This window comes from Danio rerio, chromosome 12, assembly GCF_049306965.1.
Source record: "Danio rerio strain Tuebingen ecotype United States chromosome 12, GRCz12tu, whole genome shotgun sequence".
NCBI lineage: Eukaryota > Metazoa > Chordata > Actinopteri > Cypriniformes > Danionidae > Danio > Danio rerio.
The window spans coordinates 14,607,428-14,635,119 of NC_133187.1; the positions used below are offsets into that span (position 1 = coordinate 14,607,428).

Here is a 27,692-nt window from a genome sequence, read left to right on the forward strand (position 1 = left end):
TGCACATTCACAATAGAGCGGGCTACCTGTAAGTCTTTGTCATGAATTAATGCTGCACACTCTGAGACGTCACGATGTACAGGCCGCTACAGACATCCAGTCTCCATGCTGGATTACACGCAAGGATCTAATAGCCGTGACGCAGCTTCAAAAATTCATTTCAAACCAGAAGAACGAATTTGCTCAACATTACGCAAAAACAAACAATTTTCATTTTTTTGTGAAACGTGTCCTAATAGGGTTTATAGCAGCGTGGAGCACATATATGACAGTCAACATTTCAAAAAATTTGTTTTGGTGTTTCGTGACCCTTTAAAGTTGGAGTAAGTAAATGTTTTAGTGCCTTAAAAAAAGCTGTTAATTGTTTTTAAACCAGCACTAATGAGCAGTGTGCATTTATACAAACGTAACAGCTGCCATTTTACACCACTATTTTAAAATGAAACCAAATGCCTTCAGTGTAGTGATTGTGTGTGTTTGTATTTAAGTGTTCATTTTGGTGCAGGAACAAAAGTTTTGTATACAGTAATGGATTTTAAGATAATAAACATAGGATTCATGGGGAATAATCATTCTTGGTATGATACTTTAAAGGAGTGTTTTTAGTAAAGGAGTGATTATTAGTAAACCCTCACAAATTCATTAATTATAAATAGAGTGCAGATACTATGCAGATATTACACTCATTTTACTGTTTCAGTGATTATAAAAGGAGTTTTTGTTTTCTTTGTGTAAGTGTTGCTCCAATAGAGCTAATAAAATATTTTAGCTCAAATCAAAATGCTGTCTTTAAATATTCAACAATGTGTCAAGAACCATATAATGGCAAGTGAAATTATATGAAACCCTGTGAGGATTTAGTCTGTCAAAGCAACCAGTTGGATTTACATTTTACCTTACTTAAACTCAAGTGATTGATTCATAAACAGCTGCCATACTGATGTTTACTGTACTTAAAATGGTAAACACTTTACAGTGACGTATTTACAGTTGACATGAATCTATAAAGTACATAATATTTCATAATGTAAAGTTAAACAAGATTGATTATTTGTTGATTTCTTTTTGGTAACACAAAACTGCATGCAGTTAATAAAGCATTTACTAACATACATAGAAATCATTACTATATGCCTGCCCTAAATAATAACATTTATAAATGTTGATTTGAATAGTTAGTCATTTACTTACTCATTCTGAATTATCTTAAACCACCAACTACTCTTAAATACAAATGGTTAGTAAATAATGATGTTTAAATTGTAAATAATGTTTATCATTATAAATATGTATAAGTCAAGAATGCAACATTTGTAGCTGCAGTTAAAAACTGCTTACTAAATCATATTAATGTAGAGTTAATGCCTAACAAATAATTAATTCAACATTTGCTAATGCTCAATAAATGATTAAAATGTGTAGGTATTATAAAGTGTTATCCTGTTTTTTATTAACTGACATAGCTTTGTATTTCAAATATACATTTTATCTATTTACACAGCACACTGGCATAAACAATTTAATCTTTCAGTAAAAGTTGATAGTTGATCTCATCCCAGTAATAGACTGGATGAATGGAAATATTTTGTTGTTCAAAAATGAAAAAGACCAAAATCTGACCACAAATGAAAGAAACTCTGCAGAGTTGCACTAAACTGAGCCATAATAAAAATGCTATTTTTACATGCTTTACATGTAGAACATTAGACCGCCTTTTACAAAAAGATCCTGGAGAGTGTGATGTGTTATTACATACAGTGGGGAGTCTGTAGAAATATAGCTTTCTTAAAATATGATTTGACTGCACTGATTTGTCCAATGATAAAGTTATTTAGGCTTGCCTATAAATAATAATAATAAAACCTCAAATCTTAATTATGTATGATTAATCTATGCTTATTTATGCAGTTAAGCTTACACATTTTACTAAGCCCACCTATAACTGAACTACAGTTAAAGAATAAATGCAAAATTCAAAATTAATGCAAAGTAACTGGTGAAGGCAACCCAGGCTCATTCTGAAAACGTACCCCTATATACATTTCTGGAGACCGTGAAATACATCCCAGGAGGTACTTATTTTGCAGTGTTTGTTTTCGCGTATCCACTAGAGGCCGCTGTGTACACTTTTTAAGATCTCAAATATCTCTTGCGAGTGCCATTCGCCCTTGCTGTTCTCGCATAAACCCATTAGAGGCTGCTGTTGACTGACTGTTTGACTGATTGACTAACTGACTGACTAATCGACTGCCCCACCCTTCTCCTTCCCCAAACCCCACCAATTTTATTAATTGACCCGCCCACCCACTTGCCTAAACCCAACCAACAACTTTCAAAAGCAATCCAGAAAATGACCTCGTCTAATTTTTACCACGTTTTCAGATTTTACCACAGTCTCACCCTAATACTCATTTATCATACGAAAGTAAGCTGTCAGCTGGTAAGTGCAAAAAGGAATGGTGTCATACTGCCCTTTAGCGTTTGTTTAATAAAACGAAATGCAGCCATACATTTGGCTACATAATTTGCGGTCTCCAGAAACGTATATACTGTAGGACTATGTTTTCAGAATGAGCCTATGTTGCAACGAGTGAAAATGAAGTTGCTTTGGTGGTTTTATACATCAACTGAGCTTTAAATACCTGGTGGAGCACCTGTTGTGGGTGTGATGGCATCTGTGACACTACAGGTGTTGTGTTCAGACAATGAAGTATTTCTAGTTATTGGTGGTGTCTGAAAAAACAAAAAGGAATAGTTTACTTTTGAAGCACTGCTCAAACATAGGTCACTTTGAAAATGACTGTATTCTGTCTGTTTAACTGAATTGCAAATACAGTATGTCTACTGGAAAGACTTACACACCAAAATAATGACAGCATCTGACCACTTATCCTTTTATAAGTTACTTTAAGTTGATGCTGTTTGCATCTGGTATTAGGATGTGTTTTCATTGATCTGATCAAAAGTGGATAACATTGTAAACAGGTGTGAACAGGGTCAAAAAAGTTTACCACAAATAATAGAAAATAATAGAAGATTAAATCACGCTGTATAGTTTTTTCTTTGTCACCCTTCATGTTTATATACACTCTGCTACCTTAATAGAATTCCTCAATATCACTTAACTGATAAAAAAAGTTAAGAAATGAGAACAATTCCACATTCTAAAATGCTTATTTGAGTTATTCTTTTACAAAAAATCTATATTTGACTACAAATAATTTTTATGGTAAATGCAGACTTTTTGTTCAATCTCTTCATTTCTTTCATGAAATATAGGTTTGTGAAATACAGGATGATACCTCTCATATAAAATGATTAATGTTCTGTTAATACATAGAGGGAAGCATTTTTGGTCAACAAAATTGTAAATGAAGGGTCATTCTGAGTGATAGAAACATCTGATCCACTAATTAAATGTATTTTACAGTATTTGTAAAAACAATCTCATTAATTTAGATTTTCTAAAATATGAGTGTAAATGTAGACGATAATCTATATAAATATTGTATAAATGCAGCATTAGGAATTCACAGAAAATAAAGAATTATATTATACACTTACATCTACATAGTTAAAAATTTAATTGATTGCAGTGATTTTCTTTTTTCATTCTGGCTAAGAGGTTTACTGTTAAAATGTTAATTAAAAATATTAACTAATTAAATTATTTTTAAAGAAAGCTAGAAAAATTAAAGAAAAAATTAAACTAAAGACTATTAGGTTGAAAGATCAAAAAAGGCCTAAATATACAGACTAAATATGAAAACACTTACAGCAGCACTAGCACTGCTATTCAACAGGAAACTGGCAGTGTGTGCTGCCACTGGAGGCTGATTGGGAATTGGCCGATGACCCAGTGCCATGCCAACAATGGCAGTCATGTGTGTTTCTGTGCCAAAGACATGAATGGGAATACCAGTAGTCTTTCCTATTGCAACAAAAAGGAAACAAAGAAACAAAAAGATTAGATAAGATTATTTGTGTGTGATATGTAATTGCTTCCATGCAAGCATAGTAACACATATCCTTTTCGGCATGTGAAAATTATACCTTAAAACCATACACTCAGGTTGTAAATTTAACATTTGCCCTGAGCCAAATGAGATTTAAAACCATCATTGTCAAGAATAAGAAATAGTGTTACCTGCCAGTTGGATATCAATATATCCCAAAGACTGCACTATAATTACACAAACATGCAAATCTGTGCAGCACTGTTGTCTTATATAATATACCTTGATATATGCACACTCACCAGCCAGTTTATTATTTACAAATGTCCAACTTTCTTAACGTAAATTTCTAAACAGCCAATTGCATGGCAGCAACTCAATGAGTTTAGTGATGTAGACACGTTCAAGACGATCTGCTGCAGTTCAAACCGAGCATCAGAATGGGAAAGAAAGGTGATTTAAGTGACTTTGAACATTAACGTGGCATGTTTGGTGGTGCCAGACGGACTGGTCTGAGTATTTCAGAGACTGTTGGTCTACTAGGATTTTTATGCACAACCTTCACTAAGGTTTCCAGAGAATGGCCTGAAAAAGAGAAAATATCCATTGAGTGGCATTTCTATGGGTGCAAATGCCTTGTTGGTGCCAGAGGTCAGAAGAGAATAGCCAGACTGCTTCCAGAAAGGAACCACTCACTACAATTGAGGTATACAGAAGAGCATCTCTGTATGCACAACACGTCAAACCTTGAGGTGGATGGGCTACAGCAGCAGAAGACCACACCGGGGGCCACTCTAGTTAGCTAAAAACAGAAAACTGAGACTACAATAGAAGACTGGAAAAACGTTGCCTGGTCTGATGATTCTTGAATTTTGTTACTGACCATGACCATACCTTTATGATCACAGTGTACCCATATTCTGATGGGTACAGCAGGATAATGCACCATGTCATAAAGCGCGAATCATTTCAGACTGGTTTCTTGAACATGACAATGATGTAATAAATGTGGCCGGTGAGTGTGTACTGTATCTCCAACCACCCTCCCATTTTGTTATTTCCCCCAGAAAACTCCCGTAATTCATATGACACCACCCCCCACCCCCCAGTTGACTCGTCAGCCTAATCAACATTCTATTAACATTTTGTTTCTCCCTTATATATTATGTTAATTACACGTAACAATTAAATTAAACAAATAATTATTTTATTCACTTCTTCAATAATACGTCTTTATTGATTTATTTATTTTAATTAAACAAACTGCAGAACACATTTAATACTACAAATAAGAAAAAGATGGTAGGTTCAAGTTTATAAAAATTTGAGCAATATGAGCATTATTTTGATTATAATAATGTATTTATTATAATGAGTATTATTAATTTGATACCGATACATACAAATTACAAGCAATAATCGATTTTCCTGATACAATATTGCCAAAGAAAATCAATAAGCTGTTTTTGTGTCAATATTCATACAACCTATATACTGAATGTGATATGGTGTGGGTTAAAGAAAAGTGTTTAAAATAAATTAAATAAAGGTGGCAAAACCAAAGCTCTATAAATATTAATTTGTTAACCTAAAAAAGCTATCACAAAGCATGTGACGTTTTGAGCATGCCAGCTCTACTGATGGTGAGCTTTGGTGTTGCATCCCTTATGAATATTTGTTATTTAGCTGAGCACACATTTAGATTGAAGTGTGTGCACTGCATTGAGCATTTTTTCATTAAACTAAATTTATTATCAAAATATCATTTTAATGTGCACTGAAAAAAACTTGAAACAAAAATACTTACCAACTTCCCCCATCACTCTCAATCCTTCCTGGTAGTTTGGACCTCCTCGTCGCACAAAGATGGTAACCTCATGTTCTTTTAGAGGCTCCTGGTAGTCTTTGATAGCTCTCACAATACCCTGATGAGTTTGATGAAGCAAACATGGTGTAAAGAAAAATGATGTGCTATAAAACTTGTGAATATGTCAATACTCTATCAATATCTAGAACAAGCCGTATAGTCTAACCTTAAAAGTTGCTGCTACATTTGTGAAGTTAGCAATACTGCCACCAATGATCAACACCTTTCCTGTAGAGAAAAGATTGAACTGGAGTAAAATTCAGCACTATTACTCCCTGAATATAATAACTTGCAAAGTCAATTCAAGATTATGAATTAGTTTGTCAGGAAGAGAAATTTGTAAAAATTGAATTCAAAATAATCCAGACAACATTAGCAACAACAAATAATCCTTCTTAGCCAACAATTCAGAGAGTCCAACAAACATATTAACTAATTATTCTCCATTTATTTTTGCTTCTACCTGGTGATACCCATCATACCTAAAAATTAAACCAACTCCTGAAATTCAGAGGATTTCTCATTAAAGGAATAGTTCACCCAAAAATGATAATTCTGTCATCATTTACTCACCCGACTTTTTTCTTCTGTTAAACACAAAGGAAGATATTTTGAAGAAAGATGGAAATCCATAAACATTGTTATCTATAGTAACTGTTTTTCCGTTAGAACAGTAGTTACAATAGTTACAGGTTTTCAGCTTTCTTCAAAAATATCTTCTTTTGTGTTTAAGAGAATAAAGAAACATAAACCTCATAAAGCTGTAAAGTTTAGAGTAAAGGTGTAAAGTGGGAGTAAATTTTAATTTCTGGATGAACTATACCTTTAAGAAGATAAGAATTTTTACAGATTACAGATTTTTACATCTCTGATATTTCTATATTTTTAAGGCTATCATTTTTAATCATATTTACTTATGAAGTCTTTACTCCAATGTGTGAGAAAAATACAACCCCAAATCAAAAAAAGTTGGGCCAGTATGGTAAAGAAAGTACTGATTACTTAATGTACTTTGACTTGTACATTGCAGACAATGTAATGAACATTATTTAATGCGTTCCTCATTGTTTAATTTTTTCAAAATAAAAACTTTTTCCAATTTTGGTTCTTGCAACACTTTTCAAAAAACGTTAGGACTGGAGCAATTTAGGGCTAGTATTCAGTTAAATTGGTCAAATAATGATGTAATTTGAACCAGGTAATGTCAACAAGTGATTATGATTTAGTACAAAAATAGCATCCAAAAAAGGTATTTTAGGAGCACAGATGGGCTGAGGATCACCAATTTGACAACAAATACGTGAGAAAATTATTGAAACGTTTAAAAACAATGTCCCTCAAAGAAAGATAGGAAGACATTTGGATATTTCATCTTCAACAGTACGTATAATTAAACAATTTAAGGAATCTGGAGGAATTTCAGTGTGTAAAGCACAAGCCTAAGCTGAATTACCATGATCTCCAATCCCTCAGGCAGCACTGCATCAAGAATCGCTATTCATCTATAAGCGATATCACCACATGTGCTCAGGACAACTTTGGTAAACCTTTGTTAAGTATGTAACGAATATGGCCGACCAGACACATAAATATTTTGCATTTTATTCCACAACCAGCCAACTTTGCCCAGAGAAGGCTCGAAACCTGATTCCAAGGTATTTACGACCCAAAGGAATGTGCCATGTGGCATTAAACACAGGAACGACTTAGAACGACTCTTTAAACTGCTTGTTTAACACTGAAGTTTTCATATAAAGTTTACTCTCTTTATGTTTAATCATATGTTTTGCAAAGTTTCCCTTTCTCTTGTATTAATATTTTTGGTTTTAATACCCTTGCATATAATGTTTAACTGTACCTAGGCTAAACATCCTCTTATACTGTTCAAGTTTGGACTTTTTGAAAAGCTTACTTGCTGTACAAATCGATCGTTGACATTTTATTTTAATATGAGTGCAACATATTAACGTTTTAGGAGACTTTAACATTTCTGTCCCGATTTGCATAAAATTTAAAGAGCAAAATCAACCACATGCTCAAAAACGGGAGCTCGGACATCACGAACAGACCGCAAGTATCACCTTTCTACCCACATCTTAACTGGTGTGAACTAAAATTCAACCCTAAAGAGACAATAGAAGGGTTATATTGAATTTGATTACGTTAGGTTGCTTGGTTTGTTCTTACAAACTCAGAGGTTCTCCCATCATTACATCTTCTCAACCTCTTCACATTTGTTACTTTTGCCTATGCTTGTATGAATGTGTATTTGTGTTAGGTGTTAGTTTCTGTTAGATTAGTCAATAAAGTTTAATTTTGTATAAAGAAAGGTGCCTGTGTATATTAATGAATCTAATGTCTTGAACTTTGATCTTGCTACCCTGCTCAAATTTTATGTTGATAGCATCGCTGAACGATTCGTTTGATCGGATCAAAAGAGTCGATTCATTTGAAGCCCCGTTCAAATGAATCTTCCTCCCGCTAAGCTATTCCGCTATATAATGTTTCAGAAGGTACACCAGCATTGAAATCTAAATCATAACTCGCAAAATTATAACGGCGGGAAAGGCGCAGGAAGAATAACCTTGAGCTAATTTACTACAGTAATAATGGTGTAGATATGCGAGCACTTTAATCTACAGTATAATGTCACAGATTATTAATGTGGATATGCGTGCAAGTTAATCTATATTATTATTATGATGTGCTACCTGTTTATTTGTGGAGAGTAAACAAAGCATGAAATATGTAATTTTTACAAGTACCACAATATGTAGTTACAGTACATCCACAAATGGCAGTAAATATTTTACAGTGCCAAAAGTGCTAGAAGCACGTTGACTTTCCTGGGCTTGCAGGTATCTGGGATGGACAATCACACAGTATTTTTTGGGAGAAATGGATACCATGTGCTCTGGACCAATGAAGGAAAGAACTGTCTAGACTGTTACCAGCAACAAGTCAAAAAACCCAGATTCTGTCATGGTATGGGGTTGTGTCAATGCCCTTGACAAAAGTAACCTGCACTTCTGTAATGGTACCTTTAATGCTGAAATTTACAGGAATTTTTGAGCAAAATATGCAGCCTTTATTTCCAGGGACGCCCATGCATATTTAAACAAGCCAATGCAAAACCACATTCTGCACACATTACAAAGTGCTTATTATGGAGGAAGGGTATACATATACTTTGGATAAAAGCGTCTGCTAAATGACTAAATGTAAATATACTTCACTGGCCTGCCTGCAGTCCCAATCAGACTCCAAAAGAGAATGTGTGGTGCATTTAGAATTGCAAAACGTGACAACGAAGACACCGTACTGTTGCCCACCTTAAGACTTGTTTGCAGGAGGAATGGGACAAAATTACACCAGAAACACTCCATCGTTTGGCGTCATCAGTCCCTAAACATATTTTAATTGTTGTGAAAAGGAATGGCAACAATACAAAGAGGTAAATCCTTTACTGTTCTGTTTACTTTTCTTAAAATGTGTTGCCAAAACCAAAATTGGAATCCGTATTTAAAAAAAGAATAAAAAATCATGAGTAACACATGAAATGATGCATTGTTGTATTGTCTGCAAAGAAACACAGGTCAAAGTAAATTTAGAAATCATTTTTTTTCTTTTTTAATTGCGATTTCTATACAGTCCTAAAATTTTCTGATTTGGGGTTTTATATACAGTTAAAACCAGAAGTTTACATACACTGTATAAAAATGCACCATTTAAAAAAGTCAGATGTTAATGTGACTAAACTTTTTCTCTTTTAGGTAAGTTAAGATCATCAAATTTGTTTCTGTTATGCTCAATAGCATAATAATGAGATATTTTTAAAGAAATTGTTTACATACAATACAATTATTATGCCTCTGAAAAAGCTCAGATGATGGTGTCAAGGTTTTGGAAGTTTCTGATTGGCTAATTGACAACATTTGAGTTAACTGAAGGCACAACTGTAGATTAGTATTTAAGGAAAACCTCAAACACACTGCTTCCTTGTGTAAAAACATGGGAAAACCAACAAGCCAGAATCAACAAAAAAGCCAGATTACAATTTGCAAAATTACACTGGGAGACATGTTCTGTGGTCTGATGGAACTAAGATTATACTGTTTGTCCATAATGACCAGTGTTACATTTGGAGGACAAAGTGGAAAGCTTACAAGCCTAGGAACACCATCCCAACTGTGAAGTATGAGGGCGGCAGCATTATGTTGTGGGCGGCAGCATTATGTTGTGGCTTTTGTTGCCGGAGCGACTGGTCCACTTCACAGCATAGATGGCATCATGAAGAAAGAACATTATATAAAAATAATGAAGACATCTCAAGACATCAGCCAGGAAATTAAAACTTGGCCCCAAATGAGTCTTCCAAACAGACCATTATTTGGCAGTAAGTATACTGCCAAATTAGTTAAAACGTGCTTTAAGGACAACAGAGTGAATCTTTTGTAGTGGCCACCACAAAGCCCTGATCTCAATCCTATAGAAAATTTGTGAGCATAGTTGAAAAAACTTGTGTGGGCAAGACAGCCCACAAAACTGACTTAAACCAATTCTGTCAGGAGGTAAGGGCCAAAATTACTTCAAACTATTGTGAGAAGCTTGTGGAAGCATATCCAAAACATTTGACCAAAGTTTAATTAAAATAACACAGTTTAAAAGCAAAGCTAAAAAAAAGAAAAAAAAAAACAAGAAAATGTATGAAAACTTTTGACTGTTTATAAATTGATAAAAAAAATGGTTATGTTCCTCATTTAGACTGCATGTAAACTTCTGGTTTATATTCTATGTATATTTGTAATATGATGTGACAGTCTAGAATATAAAAGAATTAATCTTACCATCAGAGTGTTTTTCTCGGGTCATAAGTAAAAGGATAGTCTTGGCATAATCATACATCTGCTGCTCGCTGGGAGATCCAGAGTATTCACCATAGTTGGCCAACTCATCTACTCCACCCAGATCACATATAGTGTCACTAAAACAAATATAACGAGGTCACGTTTGTTATCTGTTCTGTTTATGTTCGCAGATCAACGTAGTATGAAAATTAAATCAGTTCACAAAATTAGATGATTTTGTGGTTTTGTGCTAGTATTTGAAATAAATACATTATGATTAAACAAATAAAGATTGACCAGTTTACAAAAATAAACATATTCATAAATAAACAGAATGAGATGAGATGTATGAAGGAGTTTTCACAAAAAATAAATTACATTAACAAAAAAAAAATTTAAATAAGACTTTAAAAAAAAAATATCTACATACAGTTGAAGTCAGAATTAATAGCCCTCCTTTGAGTTTTTTTTTTCCTTTTTGAATATTTCCTAAACGATGACAAACAGAGCAAGGGAATTTTCACAGTATGTCTGATAACATTTTTTCTTCTGGAGAAAGCTTTATTTTTTTATTTTGGCGAGAATAAAAGCAGTTTAAAATTTTTTCAAAACCATTTTAGGGACAAAATTATTAGCCCCTTTAAGCAATTTTTTTTTCGATTGTCTACAGAACAAATCATCATTATACAATGACTTGCCTAATTATTAACCTGCCTAGTTAACCTTATTAACCTAGTTAAGCCTTTAAATGTCACTTTAAGCTGTATAGAAGTATCTTGAAAAAGATCTAGTACAATATTATTTACTGTCATCATGGCAAAGATAAAATAAATCAGTTATTAATAATAAGTTATTAAAACTATTATGTTTAAAAACGAGTTTAAAAATCTTCTCTCCATTAAACAGAAATTGGGAAAAAAATTAAACAGAATGGCAAATTATTCTGACTTCAACTGTATGTTTTCTTTTGCCACAAACATAAGTTTTTCTGGCATTATTTGTGAATTGCTTAGTTCATATTGGTGGATCTCTTCCTGCCCTGTTGTGGATTTCTGAACACGTGTATTTTAAAACTTTTGGGAAATCTGTCAAGATGCATAAAACCCACAAACACTCAACGCACCATCTGATTTGGCCAGATTTAGATCATGTTCAGCAAACCAATCACAGCATGTTCTAATTCTGATCAATCAGTATTTATCTTTTAATGAGGGTGGGGACAGTCAAAGAACTCACTTCATTGTAACTAATTTACAGTGACCGGGAGTGTTTGCTCTGTTTTTGTTGTAATGGCAATGGGAAGTTAATTCTGAAACTCCTTTAAAATTCATTCATGTTTTATTATGCCTTTCTATACTATAAAATACCCACACTCATCTTATGTTAACTATGGCCAAATTAAAAAAAGTTGGGACAGTATGGAAAACACTAATAAAAAAGCAAGTAGTAATTTCAAAATTTACTTTGTCTTGTATTTCATTGAAGACAATACAACAAGCATTATTTAATGTGGGCCTCATGTTTTTTTTTTTTTTCAAAATAAAAAAACTGATTTGAATAATGGTTCTTGCAATACATTTTTAAAAAGTTGGAACTGGAGCAATTTAGGGCTAGTAATCAGGTAAATTGTTTTAATAATAATGTGATTTAAAACAAGTGATGTTAACAGGTGATTGTAATTATGATATGGTACATAAGGAGCATCCAAGAAAGGTCTAGTCTTTTTTTGAGCAAAGATAGGCCGAGTATCATCAGTTTGCCAACAAATATGTGAGAATATTATTGAAAAGTTTGAAAACAATGTTCCTCAAAGGAAAATAGGAAGACATTTAGATATTTCACCTTTAACAGTGCATAGCATAATTAAAAAAAATACTGAAGAATTTCAGTGCTTTAAGGGCAAAAAGCACAAGCCTAAGAAGAACTACCGTGATATCCGAGGCCGGCGGCACTGCATCATGAATCGTCAATTATTTATAATCGCCACATGAGTTGAGAACTACTTTAGCAAACCTTTGTCAAGTACCACAATACATATTTGCATCCAGAAATGTCAGTGAAAACTGTACTGTGCCAAAATGGAGCCCTATTTGAACAGTGTAGAAAAGTGCCGTCGACTTCTCTGGGCTTGAAGGCATCTGAGTATTTCAGCTATTTTTTTGGAAGAAATGTAAGACTTGTGTTTTAGACCAAATAGGAAAGGGATAATTTACAAGTCAAAGTAAATTTGGAAATCACTACTTTTTTTTTTTTATTTGCGTTTTCCATACAGTCCCAACTTTTTCTGACTTGGGCTTGTATAAGAATTCTGGCAAACCTGTACACCACAGATGCACCACCGCCAGCCACCATGGTCCAGATGCGTCCACTGGGGTTCAGCACAGTGAGTTTCAGACTAGCACCACTCTTAGAATCCAGATCTGCAATGTATGCTTCCTGGACAAAATCACAACATTATGAGACATGAAACACTCTCAGAGACGTGTTATGTGTAATGGCATGTCTTTATTTTCTCTTGTACCTCAGGATAAGCTTCTCTGCCAAATGGAGGAGGAAACTCTACATCACCCCACTTGGGCTTGCAGATGTACTCTGCTGCAGAATCAATTTTGGCTGCCATATCTAAGACATACACTCCATCCTTAGTGACCACTAAAAGCATGAATACAAAAAAAAAAAAAAAACGCATATGGTTAGCATTCTAGAATACCTTAATTTTTTCCCCCTTCAATTTTCTTGTCTTTGCACCCCTTTTAAATCCCAATAAATAAATACCAAACAGAAATAAGGACTTGGTGATAGAGAACAAACGTAATATAGAAAACCGATGCTCACTTACACATACACACAAAAAAAAAAAAAAAACACACACACACACAAATGCCTGACTGCCGCACTAAAAATTCATCTTGCACACTGCTCTTTCTCACCTGAAAAATGAAAACATATTTGCAAGAATGCTGTTTGTGAACTACAGCTCAGCATTTAACACCATAGTGCCTGCCAAGCTGGTTGTGAAGCTCCAGGCTCTGGGCCTAAAAACAGCTATTTGTGCAACTGGATACTGAACTTCCTGTCAAGCAGATGCCAAATAGTCAGAATGAACATCACCTCAACTACACTGATACTCAACACTGGTGCTCCACAGGGCTGTGTCCTCAGTTCTCTCCTGTACTCCTTGTACACACATGACTGTACATCCAGACACAGCTGCAATGTTATTGCAGCACAACAATGGTGGGACTAATCACTGACAATAATGAGACAGCCTAAAGAGAGGAGGTGCACACTGTCATGTGAAAGTGTCAGGAAAACCACTTCTCACTCAACATCAGTAAAACTATGGAGCTGGAGGTAGATTTCAGGAGAGAGAAAAAAGAACACTCCTATCACAATCAACAGGACACCAGTGAGGATCTCACATGAACTATTCTCTGTTACCCTCAGAAGCATGGTACAGCAGCTTCTGATAACGCACCAGCCAACTGAAAGAAAGCTTCTTGTTCTAGACTATTAGGCTGATAAACACTTGGCACCAAAGCCGCGTTTCCACTATCGCGCCTAAAGTAAACGAGCCAGGGCGTCACGTTTCCACCGTCACTTCCGGGGCCTGATCGGGCCAAAGACACAGCAGCCAGTAACGGTTATCGAGAGTTTTTGTCAAGCTTAAAAAGTGTGTTTTTGCGTGATCTTACGAGGAAAAGTAGTTTACGTTTTTTCAGTTTAGTGGTTAATTCGTACGAATTCGTACAAGTTCAGTTGTACGAAAATGTACGATTTTTAAAAGGAGGCATGGCATCTGACCCCACCCCACAGAAATACAAAAACTTTACAAATTACGTGTCCACTTTTGTAGACTCAAAACAATAGTGTCATATCTTGATAAAATCGTCTAGGCTATATTAAAATTATTTAAAGAATTTCAAATACTGCATATAATAAATACCATTAAATAAAATAAACGAATATAAAACAAACAAAAGCTAGCTATAACAAAGCAGGTATATACAATACATAAATTAAACCATTTTTAAGCCATATATAACTTTAATTTTACAAAGGCATATTTGAAAAAAGTTTTAGATATTTCATAAAAACAAACATCGGAGTAGGTTTGAAATAATATTTATCAAATCGTGCAAACAGAGCATTTTTTGGGGTGAGTGAAAGCAGAACCTTTTTTCTGTCATCCAGTCCTGCGCAGCGCCGCTTTACAAACGCATCGGGGAAAACTGCAAATACAAAATATGTTCTATGTACTCAAACAAGTGTTTATGTTTTTATATGACATGGTAAAAGTTTATTTGTGTATTAGTGAAAAGCTGCTTAGCGCAACGAAATATAGGCTATAATTAATACTTGCTCTTACAGTATGTGCTGAAACACTTAACACTTTCCTTTACTTAAGATAACCGAATACAATGTAACATGCCCATCTTTAAATCAAGGGGAATTACCTATTAAGTGTCATATAGCCTAGCCTATTTTCTTTTTTATACAGTATGTTTTAGGTCTCTCCGGAGCATTTGGGCTGAATGTTTAATGACGTCTATCAAAATGACAATGTTATAAAATACATTTCATACCGAGTTGTTACCGGAGAATTTCTGTGGTTTTATATTATGGATGGGTGCGCTCACTGTGCTGGGTCCCTCTGTTATAATGGCGAGACCACTCGATGCACAATGCCAACAGTCGGTCGATGAGTAAACGAATATAATGAATGGAAACACACAGGCTTGTGCGTATAGGCATATAAAGTAATGCTGTACAGTAACGTGTCATTTGTTTGTTTCGGTTATCTTCATTTTACTCATTTTGTGATGATGCGATATTGTGCTTTATCTGCCTGGTTCCCGCTGTAATGGGCAGGTTGTGTGACGTTTGATTCGGGGGATGTTCTGGGGGCAGGGTTTGCGTGACGGGCTGCGAGCTACTAGCCTGACAGTGTAAACACGACATGGGCTGTTTCTCAATTCCTAGAATGCAGAGAACGTACTTGCATTCTTGTGGAGACTGGTCTTGCCAGGTGTCCTTGGAAGGACAAACTTGGGAGACCGCGAGAAGACAGAACGCGTCCTGTGAGAAATGAGATGCTGCGTTTTTCCTGATAGTCACATGATCTTCATGTGTTTTTAATGGAATAATATTTAAACATAACAGCTTTCATACAACGATTTATTGTTTTTCCCATTTTCAAAATATATACTATTCATAAAAGCATTTTAAATATATGTTGCACAATACAAATAAAATAGATTTTAATATGTATTTCAGCAAATAAACCCCCAAATGTGTTTTTTCTTTATTAAGATGTTCATGGTAATGTTTATATTCACTGTTTCATTTAGGGAAACTCCTGAGGTAAGAAAATCATCTGAACTTTTTTCTAATCAATCTATATAAAATGCTGCACTTCACACCTCCAGTCGCAATGACTTCAGGAACTTCTAGAGCAAGATTGGTGCCAAGTCTGCATCGGTGTGTCCTCGCTATCAAGAACATATCCGGAAAGTTTCATGCTTCATCTGTTCTTGCGGTCTTGAGTATTGGAAGTGAACTTTGGCAGTAATGACGTTACACGAGAACAAGAAGACGCAAGCCTGCTGAAGAACACATATTTAGAAACATCCTTTATTTGGGCATCACTGATTTACCTCCCGGGCGATTGGCCCGGCCCGCCCTGATAAAAGCCCTTGCTCGCACTGGCCCAACAGTGGAAATGCGGCTCATGACCATACTAAAAGCAAATCATGAGGTAGTACACATTTGCTAAACATTTCTGGGGAAGAAAAAATTAAAAATAATTGCTAGATTGGCATCATACAATACTTTTTTAGTACAGTAAACTTCTCTAATTGATTATTGCATTCATCTGCTTGTGATATTCCTGTGATTTATATACAATGCTTAATGTTGCAAAATTCAGTAATCTTTTATAAAACTAATATTTTAATAAAGACAAAAGCACTTACCAAGTGGGTTGATCTCCAGATATGTGAAGTAAAGGTCTTCATACAAATTGAAGAGGCCCACTATGAAGCTTGCCAGCACTCTGAAAAAGACAGTTCAAAAGACTATTCATCATCAAATAAAAACTAGATATTAATTGCAATCATTTAAAAAATGTCTGTATTCAGTAATAAATTAAAATTATAAAATATATCTGATAAAAAAATCAAATGATTCCCAGTCTTCTCTTGTTCATTTCTCTGAACACGAATGAATGTTGCTCATCTGCAATGTGTCTCAGATCTGTGGATCTCAACTCCTGAGAACCCACTGTTCTGCACATTTTCCATGTGTTTATGTCTGTCTATTCTGACAGATGGTTCAGTTCATGGAGCTCTCTGCTAACAAGGTAAATATATAAATCATGTTTTTAAACGTGAGAAGCCTACAAAATTTGAGCGGTAGATCCTTAGGACTGAAGTTAATAAGGTCTTAAGATGATAAGATAATAAGATGACAGAAGATAAGATGTTTAGCACATGATTTACTAATGCAGAACAGAATTCTTGGAGACAAAAGTACAATAAAACACCTGTAAATTAATAATCATGTTCAGTGTCTTTTTAGATGTAAATGTTACATTTATTCTCTTGTAACTGTGATTATACATTAAGGCAAGCACCCTATGTTAGAAACCCTATAATATGTTGAATCCTTATTAAATCTATGAGACAGTTGTAGAAAGGAAACATTGATTTATGTATTTCATTTTGGACAACCTAATCTCAAATCTCAACACACAATAACCACACAGTTAAGCATTTAAACGCAACTGAAAATTGTTAAATAATTCAATAATTTTCCAATAATCAGAAGACAGTAAGGAGTAAATTTCTGTAAGATGTTTCATGACACAATGAGATATCAGCAATTCTGTTTACATGCAACTTTCATAATTCTGATTACTCGCCAAAAAGTTATGTTTTACCTGTTTTGTTTTAACCTGGTTTACATAGCCAGTGTTAACTGACTGGGATTATTTAATTTACTTTCATTAAGTGCAAAACACAATACATTTATAACTGTGTTCGTGTTTTACCATCATGCTTAAAAAAACATAAAAAAGCATAACTGCCTCCTTTCTTTTTTTTCTGTCTCGTTTGCTGAATTTAAGTTTTTATAATCAGTAATGGCCATTATAAAAGTATAACATACAATAAGTTTATACAACATATTAAATAAAGTCAATATGCAGAATCATTGTACATGGTTAGATCCTTGATGAACTGTCCGACCTGCGCTGCTCTCACCTGGGGAGGTGTGCTCTCAGCACCCACTGACTGCCAGGAGGTCAGACATGCGCATACACTGTAGTGCATGCCAGAGTGTGTGTGGTCACATGATGTAAATTTTTAGTGTGGATGGAGAGCTGTTTAGAAATGCTAGGTGAAACGCCAGTCTGGACGGGGATCATTTTCATTCTAAAACGCCGTTTTAAAACAGGACTTGTTCACACTTGTATCACCAGCAGGGTGGATTACTGTAATGGACTCCTCACTGGTCTCCCCACTGACAGTCAGTCAGTTGCAGCTCATCATGAACGCTGCGATCAGGATTCTCACCAGAACCATAAAATCAGAGCACATCACACCTGTCCTCAGGTCTTTACATTGGCTCCCATTGACATTCAGAATACATTTTAAAGTGTTAATACTTGTCTATAAATCACTAAATGGCCTAGGACCTCAATACATTACAGATATGCTCACTGAATACAAACGTGACAGATCACTCAGATCATTAGGACCAGGTAAATTAGAATTTCTAAGAGTTCAGACAAAGCAGGGTGAATCTGCCTTCAGCTACTATGTTTATGCATGTTTAAATTGATCAGATGTGCTCTAACATTAAGTACATTCAAATCAAGACTTAAAACACGTTTAGCTGTGCCTTTACTGATCAAGCACTGTGCTACGTCTGACAGATCGCACTATTGTCTTTCTTTTCTTTTTCGTTCCTTTAAAACATATTTTGTGGTATATAATTAAACTTGCCTTGCCTAAACTTAACTTGCCTTGATTACCTCAGGTACTTAATATGTGCTTTATTCAGTGTTAAATGCTACCAATGTGAATTTGAACACCATTTTATAAGACATTTATTTGCATACTACTAGGGGTGTAACATTTATTCACTTTCTCGATACAAAGATTACAAATCCTTCTGATCCATTTACATTGATTTTGAAACGTGAAACTTAAATAGTAAATCATTTGTCTTTGTCCAAAATTAATTTCATATATAAGAAACAAACAAGTTTCAATTATATGTCAATGCATAATGTCAAAACTATAAGATTTTAAATCACTTGCATGTATATCAGCTGCGCCCTTACAACAGCCTTTTTGTTGTGTTTTGGATAATAAACAGCTACATAGAAAGCAATGAAGAGGGCAAATATCAACATAAATCTAACGGTTTGGGAATACTTTGGTTTTTACACAATAAATGGAAAGATTGACAAGCTGATCATAGTTAGGAAATAATACAACATAAACTTAAGCGTATCATTCAATGTCATTGTCATCGTTTTTCCTTTACCCCGGATCTCATCAGTTGCTACACCTATTGCATTGTGTCTAAATAACACACAAAGTGATGCACCACATGACATTATCCATTTTAAATAACGTTAGATGCTTACCTTCATTTATACAGGATTTTATTGCAGGGGGTGTAAACAGAACTACAGAGAATGCCTTTCTTGAAATTTAATAGAAAAAAAATTATTATTATTTTTTTATTATTTTTAGCCTACTTTAGAAACTTTGGTAAAAAAAATAAGACTAAAATAAATTAAACTGCCAAGATTACAACTTCATTAAAACTGAAATCTTAAAGCTTAAAAACCTCACAAAAAATCTGTTTAAGCTTTGATGTTTATTAAGTTGAGAGTTAATTTGCTTCAAATGTGTATATAACTTTTTTTTTTTTTTTTGTGCTGACAACACAGTATTCTATTGTACTATTTTCTGTAAAAGAAAGAAGATTCTATTCTTTTCCCATTTAAAGGGCACAAAAAACTGGGTTGTGAAACAGTTTGGATTTTTGTTCATTTGAGATGTATGATTCATTATAGCCTAAATGATATTTAATTTATTTTAAATATACAGGTATTGTGGCTGTGACATGAGTAGCTCTTAGGCACTTTCAGTTTTTAAAAAGCAGCATATGAAAAAATGTCAGAGAGCCCTGCTGTAGAACCAAGATACAAAATTCCTATCTTCCAGTTTTATACTGAAAAATGTATCCTGTAGATTAGGGGGATCTACGGGATACATTTTCCATTATAAAACTGGAATTCGGCCCGCCTCCTCATTTGGTCTGTCCCTCGAATAATGCCAGAGACATATTTTGAAAATTTTATTTTGATATATGATTTACTTATATCATGTTTGTATTTGATTTAAAAAAAAGAAAAAAAGATTGGCTTTCAAACTAAAATCAAACACTTAGTTATCAACGTAGCCTAATTATTTAATAGATTCACCTATTAATAGAATGGTATGTTCAACAATGTTTCGATGAGATCGATCAGGTGATGCGTGACCCAGCTAGAAAACTCAAAGCGACAACAAAATGGCCATACAGTTGGGAAAGAGAAAGGTTGATTTATAGAGCAGGGTATTTAATCAAAAGTGGACAAGTGATTTTTTTTTTTTTGTCTCATCTGTCAAGAAACTGTCTGTTTTCAAAGAATACAATCTGTGCCAACACTATGAAACCCACCACAGACAGAAGTATGCAAGCTTGCAAGGCCAAATGAGAGCAGACAAAGTGTTAAAAAGTGTACTATCAGCTCAACAGAATACATATGTGCACCAAACCTAAATAAGCTAAACTTATTGCAACTAGCGGTAGGCCGTTCAATAATGGTGAGTTTGTCAGAAAATGTATAAATGCTGTTGCGGAGGAGTTGTGTCCCCATAAAAAATACGTCTTAAATACAGTTAGTCTGTCAGCAAGTACAATCTCCAGACGAATCTCCAGCCTTGCCCCCTCGAAAAAGAGTTTGTGCCCCCCCAGTTTTTATAAAGGATTGTTCACTCAAAACTGAAAAATCAAAAGTCATTAATTATTAACACCCCCGTCGTTCCAACCTTCAGAACACACATTTAAATATTTTAAAACATATGACATAGCAATTGAATTATTAAAATGGTGAGTTTAAAGCTAGTCCAATAGTCCAGAGATCCGGTCCCCGCATCAGGTCAGGTGCGCCCGTAAATAGCCTTTAAAATGCGCACACGACGATGGAGGCGGGTGACATGATAGGAGCAGCTTAATTCATTACATGTTTTGGCTAACTAATTATTTAAACACAACTCTCTTGAGCTCTAAAAGGAAAAAACACATAAGAAATTTGCTGTTAAATTAATTTTAGCAGAGACGCAACTGCCAGTCATTTATTAGTTATTCGGGAGGACGTAGCCTAATAAAAATGTTTTAATAAAAATAAATAGATCACTGCACAGTCCCATAGTAGTCTACACTATAAATAATATTTTAATTTATTTATTAATATTATTATTAATATTATTACAATAAAGCTAAAATTGACAAAACGCAGAACCCTTTGAATGTTTGCTTTCATTTTGCTAAAAAGCGCACTTTTACAGTTGTGTAGAGAAACCACATTATGCAGCAGCAGTCAGGGTATAACACATAATAAATGCCTTTTGCGTTTAAAGATGATCTGCCTGCGAAGTCAAGTTTGCAGTGTTATAAATGGAATATATTGCTTAAGTGGATTTACCGAGGATCAACCGAGAAATCTCTCACGTGCGCTGCAGGTAGGTAGAATGATAATCTTTTGAAAATATGTAATTTAGGCTATACTGCTATTTGCTCATGCAAAATTAAACAACATAAAATATATTGTAGATCTATTTTAAGAGCTAAAATACAACATATCGAATTTGTTTTGACTTGTAGCTCATGGCCCTACAATAAAAAAATAACCTGAAAACAAGCTATTAAAAAAAGGCTTAATAAATAAAATAATTCATAACCAAATGACTGGTAGGCCTAGTAACCTAATGGTTTATGATGGTTTACAATTTCACGAAAAAAAACACACTTATAATAGCCTAAGATAAAGCTTTGTTTTTACATTTAAAATGATGAAAAAAAAAGTTATATAGCATATTGAGTTGCGTGTTATCCGTGCCAAAATTAACCAATTTTCACGGTAATAACATATGTGAATTTTGGTATCTTCTTTAGGTATTTTTCTGGCTACACTAATGCCTTAAAATGTAACCAAGTAATTGTTTTGAATGACATTAGATTTTAACATTTAGCTTTTCCCTAACACTGATGTGGGTTGGATAATAGGCTACGTGTAGCGAGATGACTCGGTTAAGCTGATTTCACTATATTTATTAACCAGTAAAGTTAAACCGGTTCTACCGGTCTGATCGTGGGTCAGATTGCATGTGTGGGCATAATTTGACATCTTTACCTAAAACTTTAAACATTCATAGGTCTGTTATTTAAAAATAAAACGGAAATAAGGAGAATAACATATGATTTAAACCACTCGTTTGGCACTGAAGCCATGATCTGTCTGCATTAATAAGCGGTATGCTTTACCATCGTTAATAAAATAAATGTTTTGAATTTGAAAAGCAGTGAATATAAAAAAGTCGTTATAATTGTAATAAAGTTCATTAATATACCGCTTAAAAAGAAATTATAAGTTGTCTGTGCATTACAAAATAATAAACTATTCAAGCATTAAAAGGTATATTACATACAGTTAAAATCATAATAATACTAGTAGTCACTCCGAACCATGTAATTTTTTTTTATTCTGTAAAGTTAACCAGCCCCTATTAAAAAAAAGGAAAAATTTTGTGGCCCTCTCAAAAAAAAAGTTTGGGGACCCCTGCCGTAGATGATCAGTAGATTTGCTGAAGCTCAAGTTTGCTCAGTCTGCCTGTGTTGCTATATTTTCTATGCTAAGAAAATATATGCAATGTTTAACATAATAAACCCTAATATTTCATTGACGGATTGAATTAATTTTTTTTAGCTTTAAATACATAAATTCTGCATCTAGTTGCTGCAAATGTGTTCAACTGGTCATGATCTGGATATTTTAAAAATAAAAAAAATCTATGGATATTTAAGATAGCTGATTGCTTGTAGTGCTTCTCCTTATTGTGAACCAAAAAGTAGCAACATGGGATAATTCATCAAAATCAATTAGGAAAAGAATATAAAAAGGCTATCACAAAGATTTAAAGTTTCTATTTCCACAGTCAGAAATAAAGTAAGAACATGAAAGGCCACAGGAAAAGTTCTTGTGAAGGAAAGATGTGGTGGGGCAAGAAAAATATCTGAAAGGCAAAGGTGAAGAATGGTTTAAATGGTCACGCACAGACCACCCCCAAAGAGCTCCAGGAACATCTTTCAGTCCTGCGCACCCTTTACAAAGAACAGCTCAATTCTGCCAACAAGCAGAGTTGTTTGAGGTATGCAAAGGCTCATCTGGACAAGCCTGAAACATTTTGGAAAAATATACTGTGAACAGATGAAACTAATATTGAGTTATTTGGTCACAACCACAGGTGCTTTGCATGAACAGCATTTCAGCAGATAAACCTGCTCCCTATGTAAAATATAGTAGAGGGTCCATCATGCTGTGGGGATGTGTGGCAAGAAGTACTGGAAACCTTGTTAAAGTTGTCACATGGATTCCACCCAGAATCAGCAGATTCTTAAGGACAATGATTCAGTCAAGAGGCTTAAGTTGCAACACGGTTGGATGCTTCAGCAGGACAATGACCCAAAGCACAGTTTCAGATCTACTAAAGAATTCATGCTCAGACACGATACAATGTTCTAAAAAGGCCATCTCAGTCACCAGATTTAAACATTACTGAAAATCTATGGATTGATTCGAAAAGCTAGCAGTGTGACTTTGATCGCTAGTAGTGCTACTTTGAAGTGCTGCACTTTATATTTGCAAGTTTACTCCACAACGAACCCTACAATGTTGACAAAACATTCTGCACTGCCAAAGGCACCTGCGGTAGCACACAAAAGTCAGTGGAAGATGCTAACTATCGCATAAAATGTTGTACTTCAGGACATACAAAAGGTGGAAGTTACGCGGCCATAGGAGCCATTACAAAATAAATGAATCTTCAGTTCGTTATATAAAGAAGGGGGAAAATAACATTAGGACGACAGCAGCAATACGTTTCAACAGATACAAAAAGGGTTGTAATTGTCCACAACCATTGTAAGGATGGAGTCTGCTTTAGCTTTGTGGATTGTGCCTATTGCAGGTTATTTTCAGAACGTAACTCCCATGATTAACTAAGGACAACTATACAAAAAACACATTATTTAAAAATATATATTACATTTAGGCTTTTATTACAAATAAGCATATAGTGGGTGGCGCGGTGGCACAGTGGATAGCGATGTCGCCTCACAGCAAAAGGGTCACCGGTTCGAGCCTCAGCTGGGTCAGTTGGCAATTCTGTGTGGAGTTTGCATGTTCTCTACCTGTTTGTGTGGGTTTCCTACGAGTGCTCTGATTTCCCCCACAGTCCAAAGACATGCGCTATAGATGAATTGGGTAAGCTAAATTGTCTGTAGTGTATGTTTGTGAATGAGTGTATGGGTGTTTCCCAGTAATGGGAATAACGCTGGACATAAGAGCAATTTTAAACCTATACATTTTAACTTACTGAATCATAATCTAACTATACACATAGTATAAGAGTTCAAAAAACACATAACCTAAGATTGTACAATATTGTGCAAGATTTGTTGTTGATTCACAAGTAAACATTTGTTATCTGTTTTGGGTCCTTGTAAGTGTCTGGTGCATATCAACAGTGCATATTATGTTTACAGATCAATGTTTAGTTGTGAATAAGATTATATCTGTTCATTGTGAAAAGTGATTGTGTCTCTACAGAAGAAACAAAATAAACAGCTTGATTTATGTAAATTTATGCTGCGTCCGAAACCGCATACTTCCATACTACATAGTACACTCAAATCAGTATGCGAGCCGAGTAGTATGTCCAAGTTCATAGAATTCTATAATCAGTATGCGAGAAGTTCCCGGATTACTTATTACTTCGGCGAGATTCTGAAGTGCGCATCCTATGCACCAGAGGTGGGAGTTAGTCACACATGTGCAAGTCACAAGCAAGTCTTATGTGATAACCTTCAAGTCTCAAACAAGTCAAATCATTTTTTGTCAGACTCAAGTCAAGTAAAGTCACTGCTTATTTCAAGTCACATCAAGTCAAGTCGTAGCTTTGTTCTAGCAAGTCACTTTTAAGTCAGTTTAATTATATTTATAAACTGTAATTTGAAATGACTTTTATCACTAATGAATCAGATAGCTTTCTGCTATGAATCAGAATGAATCAGAAAGCTTTCTAAATTGTTGTTTTTTTCTTTTATTACAAAAAAAAAATGGTCACAAAATTTGTAAATGGTTACAAATGCAATGATACAAAAATGGGAAAAAATTATGTATGCGAGTAAAAAACTGGATTATAGCATTTAACAATTTTTTTTATTGTAATCTTATTTTATGAATAAAGTTAAGCCCTAACATACAATACTATCAGTGCTTCCCATAGGTTTGAAATATACTTAAGGTGGTAGCTGGACTGAAACACACCATTTACCCACATCACATAATTAACTATATGTGACAAACAAAACATAATTAAATTTTTGACAAAAAAGCCGAATCCCAGACATTTAGGACATTTATAAACCTGGCCAGACAACTTTTTTTTTTAGAGCCAAAAAGGCATTCAGTGGGTCTGCAGTGCGGAGGTGCAGACAGGTAAGTTTATGCTGCACAGAACAACACAGGGTCATGCGTCAAGTTTCGCAGGTTGCTGCGGTGCAAAGTTCAAGCTTCGTGAACTCTGACCAGCGAAATCGCATCACTTGACTGCTTGAGACCAATAGAGGATCAAAGCATGACCTCTCTGGACAGGAATTTAAAATCTGGAGCAATCGCTCGCATTTTAAATGTCTGATCATCTTGTTTAATCCTGCCCCTTTTCGCACAGCTCTACGACAGAATTTTGCAAGCTCAAACTCTAATGTGACCACAGCTTTAGAGTTTAGCTCCAACCCTAATCAAGTACACCTGAACCTGCTAATCAAGCTCTAACTAGATATACTAGAAACTTCCAGGCGGGTGTGTTGAAGCAAGTTGGAGCTCAACTCTGCAGGACACCAGCCCTCCAGGACCGAGATCGGACAACCCTGATGTAAATGAACATGTCATCATATTGTAAATGAAAGTGTCATATTTGGTTAAATAGAATTCAAAAGAAGTTTCGGATTTGATTAAAATATCTTCGTTTGAGTTCTGGTAGTAAGTGATACAGAGTGATTAAGTGATTGCAGCATTAAACATTAAATCAAGGCATATTGTTATTGGAGATTTACTATACTCATTTTGTTTTAACAATCATTCATTTAAACATGAAAGAAAAGTACGCATTAGGAGTAATATTTTCATTCACAAATCAACGAAATAATCAACAAATTTCATAGGGTCAACTACAGCCCTGGAGGAATGAAAATATTAATTTATTTATATATAAATTGAAAAGGAAATTGGAAAGGAATTAAGAGTAAACACAAATGCAGAGAAAAGCATTGTCTTAACACTGATTAGTACCTTCTGAAAAGGCCTTATCAAATATTTTGATTAATAGTGAAATTGATACATGAACACTTCAAGCTGCTCAAAATACTTACTCTTTCTTGTCATCAGGAACATGTACAAGTAACTGCTGGGTAACTATTTCTTCCATGAGCTTCTCATCTATTCCCAATGTTAGTCTCTGGGCTTTGTTGTCCACATCTCCAATCTCCACTCCACCCTCATGATGGAACAGAACATGACTGCCCTCCCGGCTTGCGTATATACACACATAAAACTCCTCTTCCTGTAAAAGAAAACAATTTAAAAGTAAACAAAACACATTAAATGAAGCACAAATTCTGAAGAAGAACCTTTAAAAAAATCACAATAACTAAGTAACAAAAGGTTGCACACATTGCAAAATAAATTTGATATGTGCAAAATTAACAACTGTAGCACAGCACAGTTGCAAAAACTCATCAAGACAGCAAATTAAGGGAAACACAATATAGCGTATTCCAGCTTTTTTTAGCTTTGAAAACAAATTAATGTTACTGATGGGAATAGACCCTTTTCACATGATGTCATGGGGCGTCCGGTTTGACTTAACACAGTGTGTCTGTACCTCTGCCTACAAAGCAGATAAAATATATTCCTGCTACTGTTAATATGATTGATGACTGCCAGTCTAAGCTCGTCCCTTATGGGTGGAACTTCAGGTCTAAGCCACACCCCTTTTATTTATACTTCCAATGATTAGATTGTAATGAAATTAAATTATAATTACAGTATATAATATGTATTTTATATTTCGGATAATTAGATACTTATAAAATAAATCAAATTATATAAAATAGTACCTGTAATTAGATTAAATTATAATTATGTAATTCTATAAAACAATAATTATTTTAATTTTAATCAATTAAATTAAATTATTCCAACTTTTTTTAGAACTGTTATGATAATTTAAATATTCTAATAAAATTATATTATTATTATATTGTTATTTATAATATATTATTCTATAAACTGTCACTTTAAACATTCATATTTCAGTCTTATACTATTCTGTGTCTCTTCCACGTGTGTGCGTGTGTGTGTGTGTGTGTATGTCTTTGTGTTAGTAATTTAGTCCCATTAGAATAGAAACATAAGCTGGTGAGTTGTGGTTGTTAGTGAACCAGCGTGTATGCATAGGTGGGGGAGGTGGGGTTTTTTACAAATTTTGTTTTGTTTGTTTATTTGTTTTTTTATTAAAATTTTTTATTTTTTTGTACCTTGCATTGATCAGATAAGATCTGATCCGATTGATGTGTTTTTTATTTTTATTTGTCTTTGAGTCTTTGTAATCAATTCGG

The 27,692-nt window shown here is 34.4% G+C and overlaps 1 protein-coding gene across 10 annotated transcripts in view; it reads right to left on the reverse strand.

Moving 5' to 3' along the window:
- Positions 1 to 27,692, reverse strand: part of aclyb (ATP citrate lyase b) — a 157,850-nt gene that overhangs the window by 113,573 nt on the left and 16,585 nt on the right. For 7 of the 10 annotated variants that reach the window (XR_012387883.1, XM_073918299.1, XM_009306539.2 and 4 more), the window contains exons 5-13: positions 26,445 to 26,635; positions 16,646 to 16,725; positions 13,192 to 13,322; positions 12,988 to 13,106; positions 10,671 to 10,807; positions 5,990 to 6,051; positions 5,764 to 5,881; positions 3,777 to 3,931; positions 2,643 to 2,733 (exon numbers count right to left, since the gene is read on the reverse strand). Coding sequence is in view for 7 of the 10 variants with exons in the window: in XM_073918299.1 (XP_073774400.1) it covers positions 2,643 to 2,733; positions 3,777 to 3,931; positions 5,764 to 5,881; positions 5,990 to 6,051; positions 10,671 to 10,807; positions 12,988 to 13,106; positions 13,192 to 13,322; positions 16,646 to 16,725; positions 26,445 to 26,635 (1,084 nt within the window). In the remaining 3 variants the exon portion in view is untranslated. The remainder of the gene's footprint in view (positions 1 to 2,642; positions 2,734 to 3,776; positions 3,932 to 5,763; positions 5,882 to 5,989; positions 6,052 to 10,670; positions 10,808 to 12,987; positions 13,107 to 13,191; positions 13,323 to 16,645; positions 16,726 to 26,444; positions 26,636 to 27,692) is intronic. The other 3 variants (XM_073918302.1, XM_073918301.1, XM_073918300.1) reach the window with 1 other exon arrangement.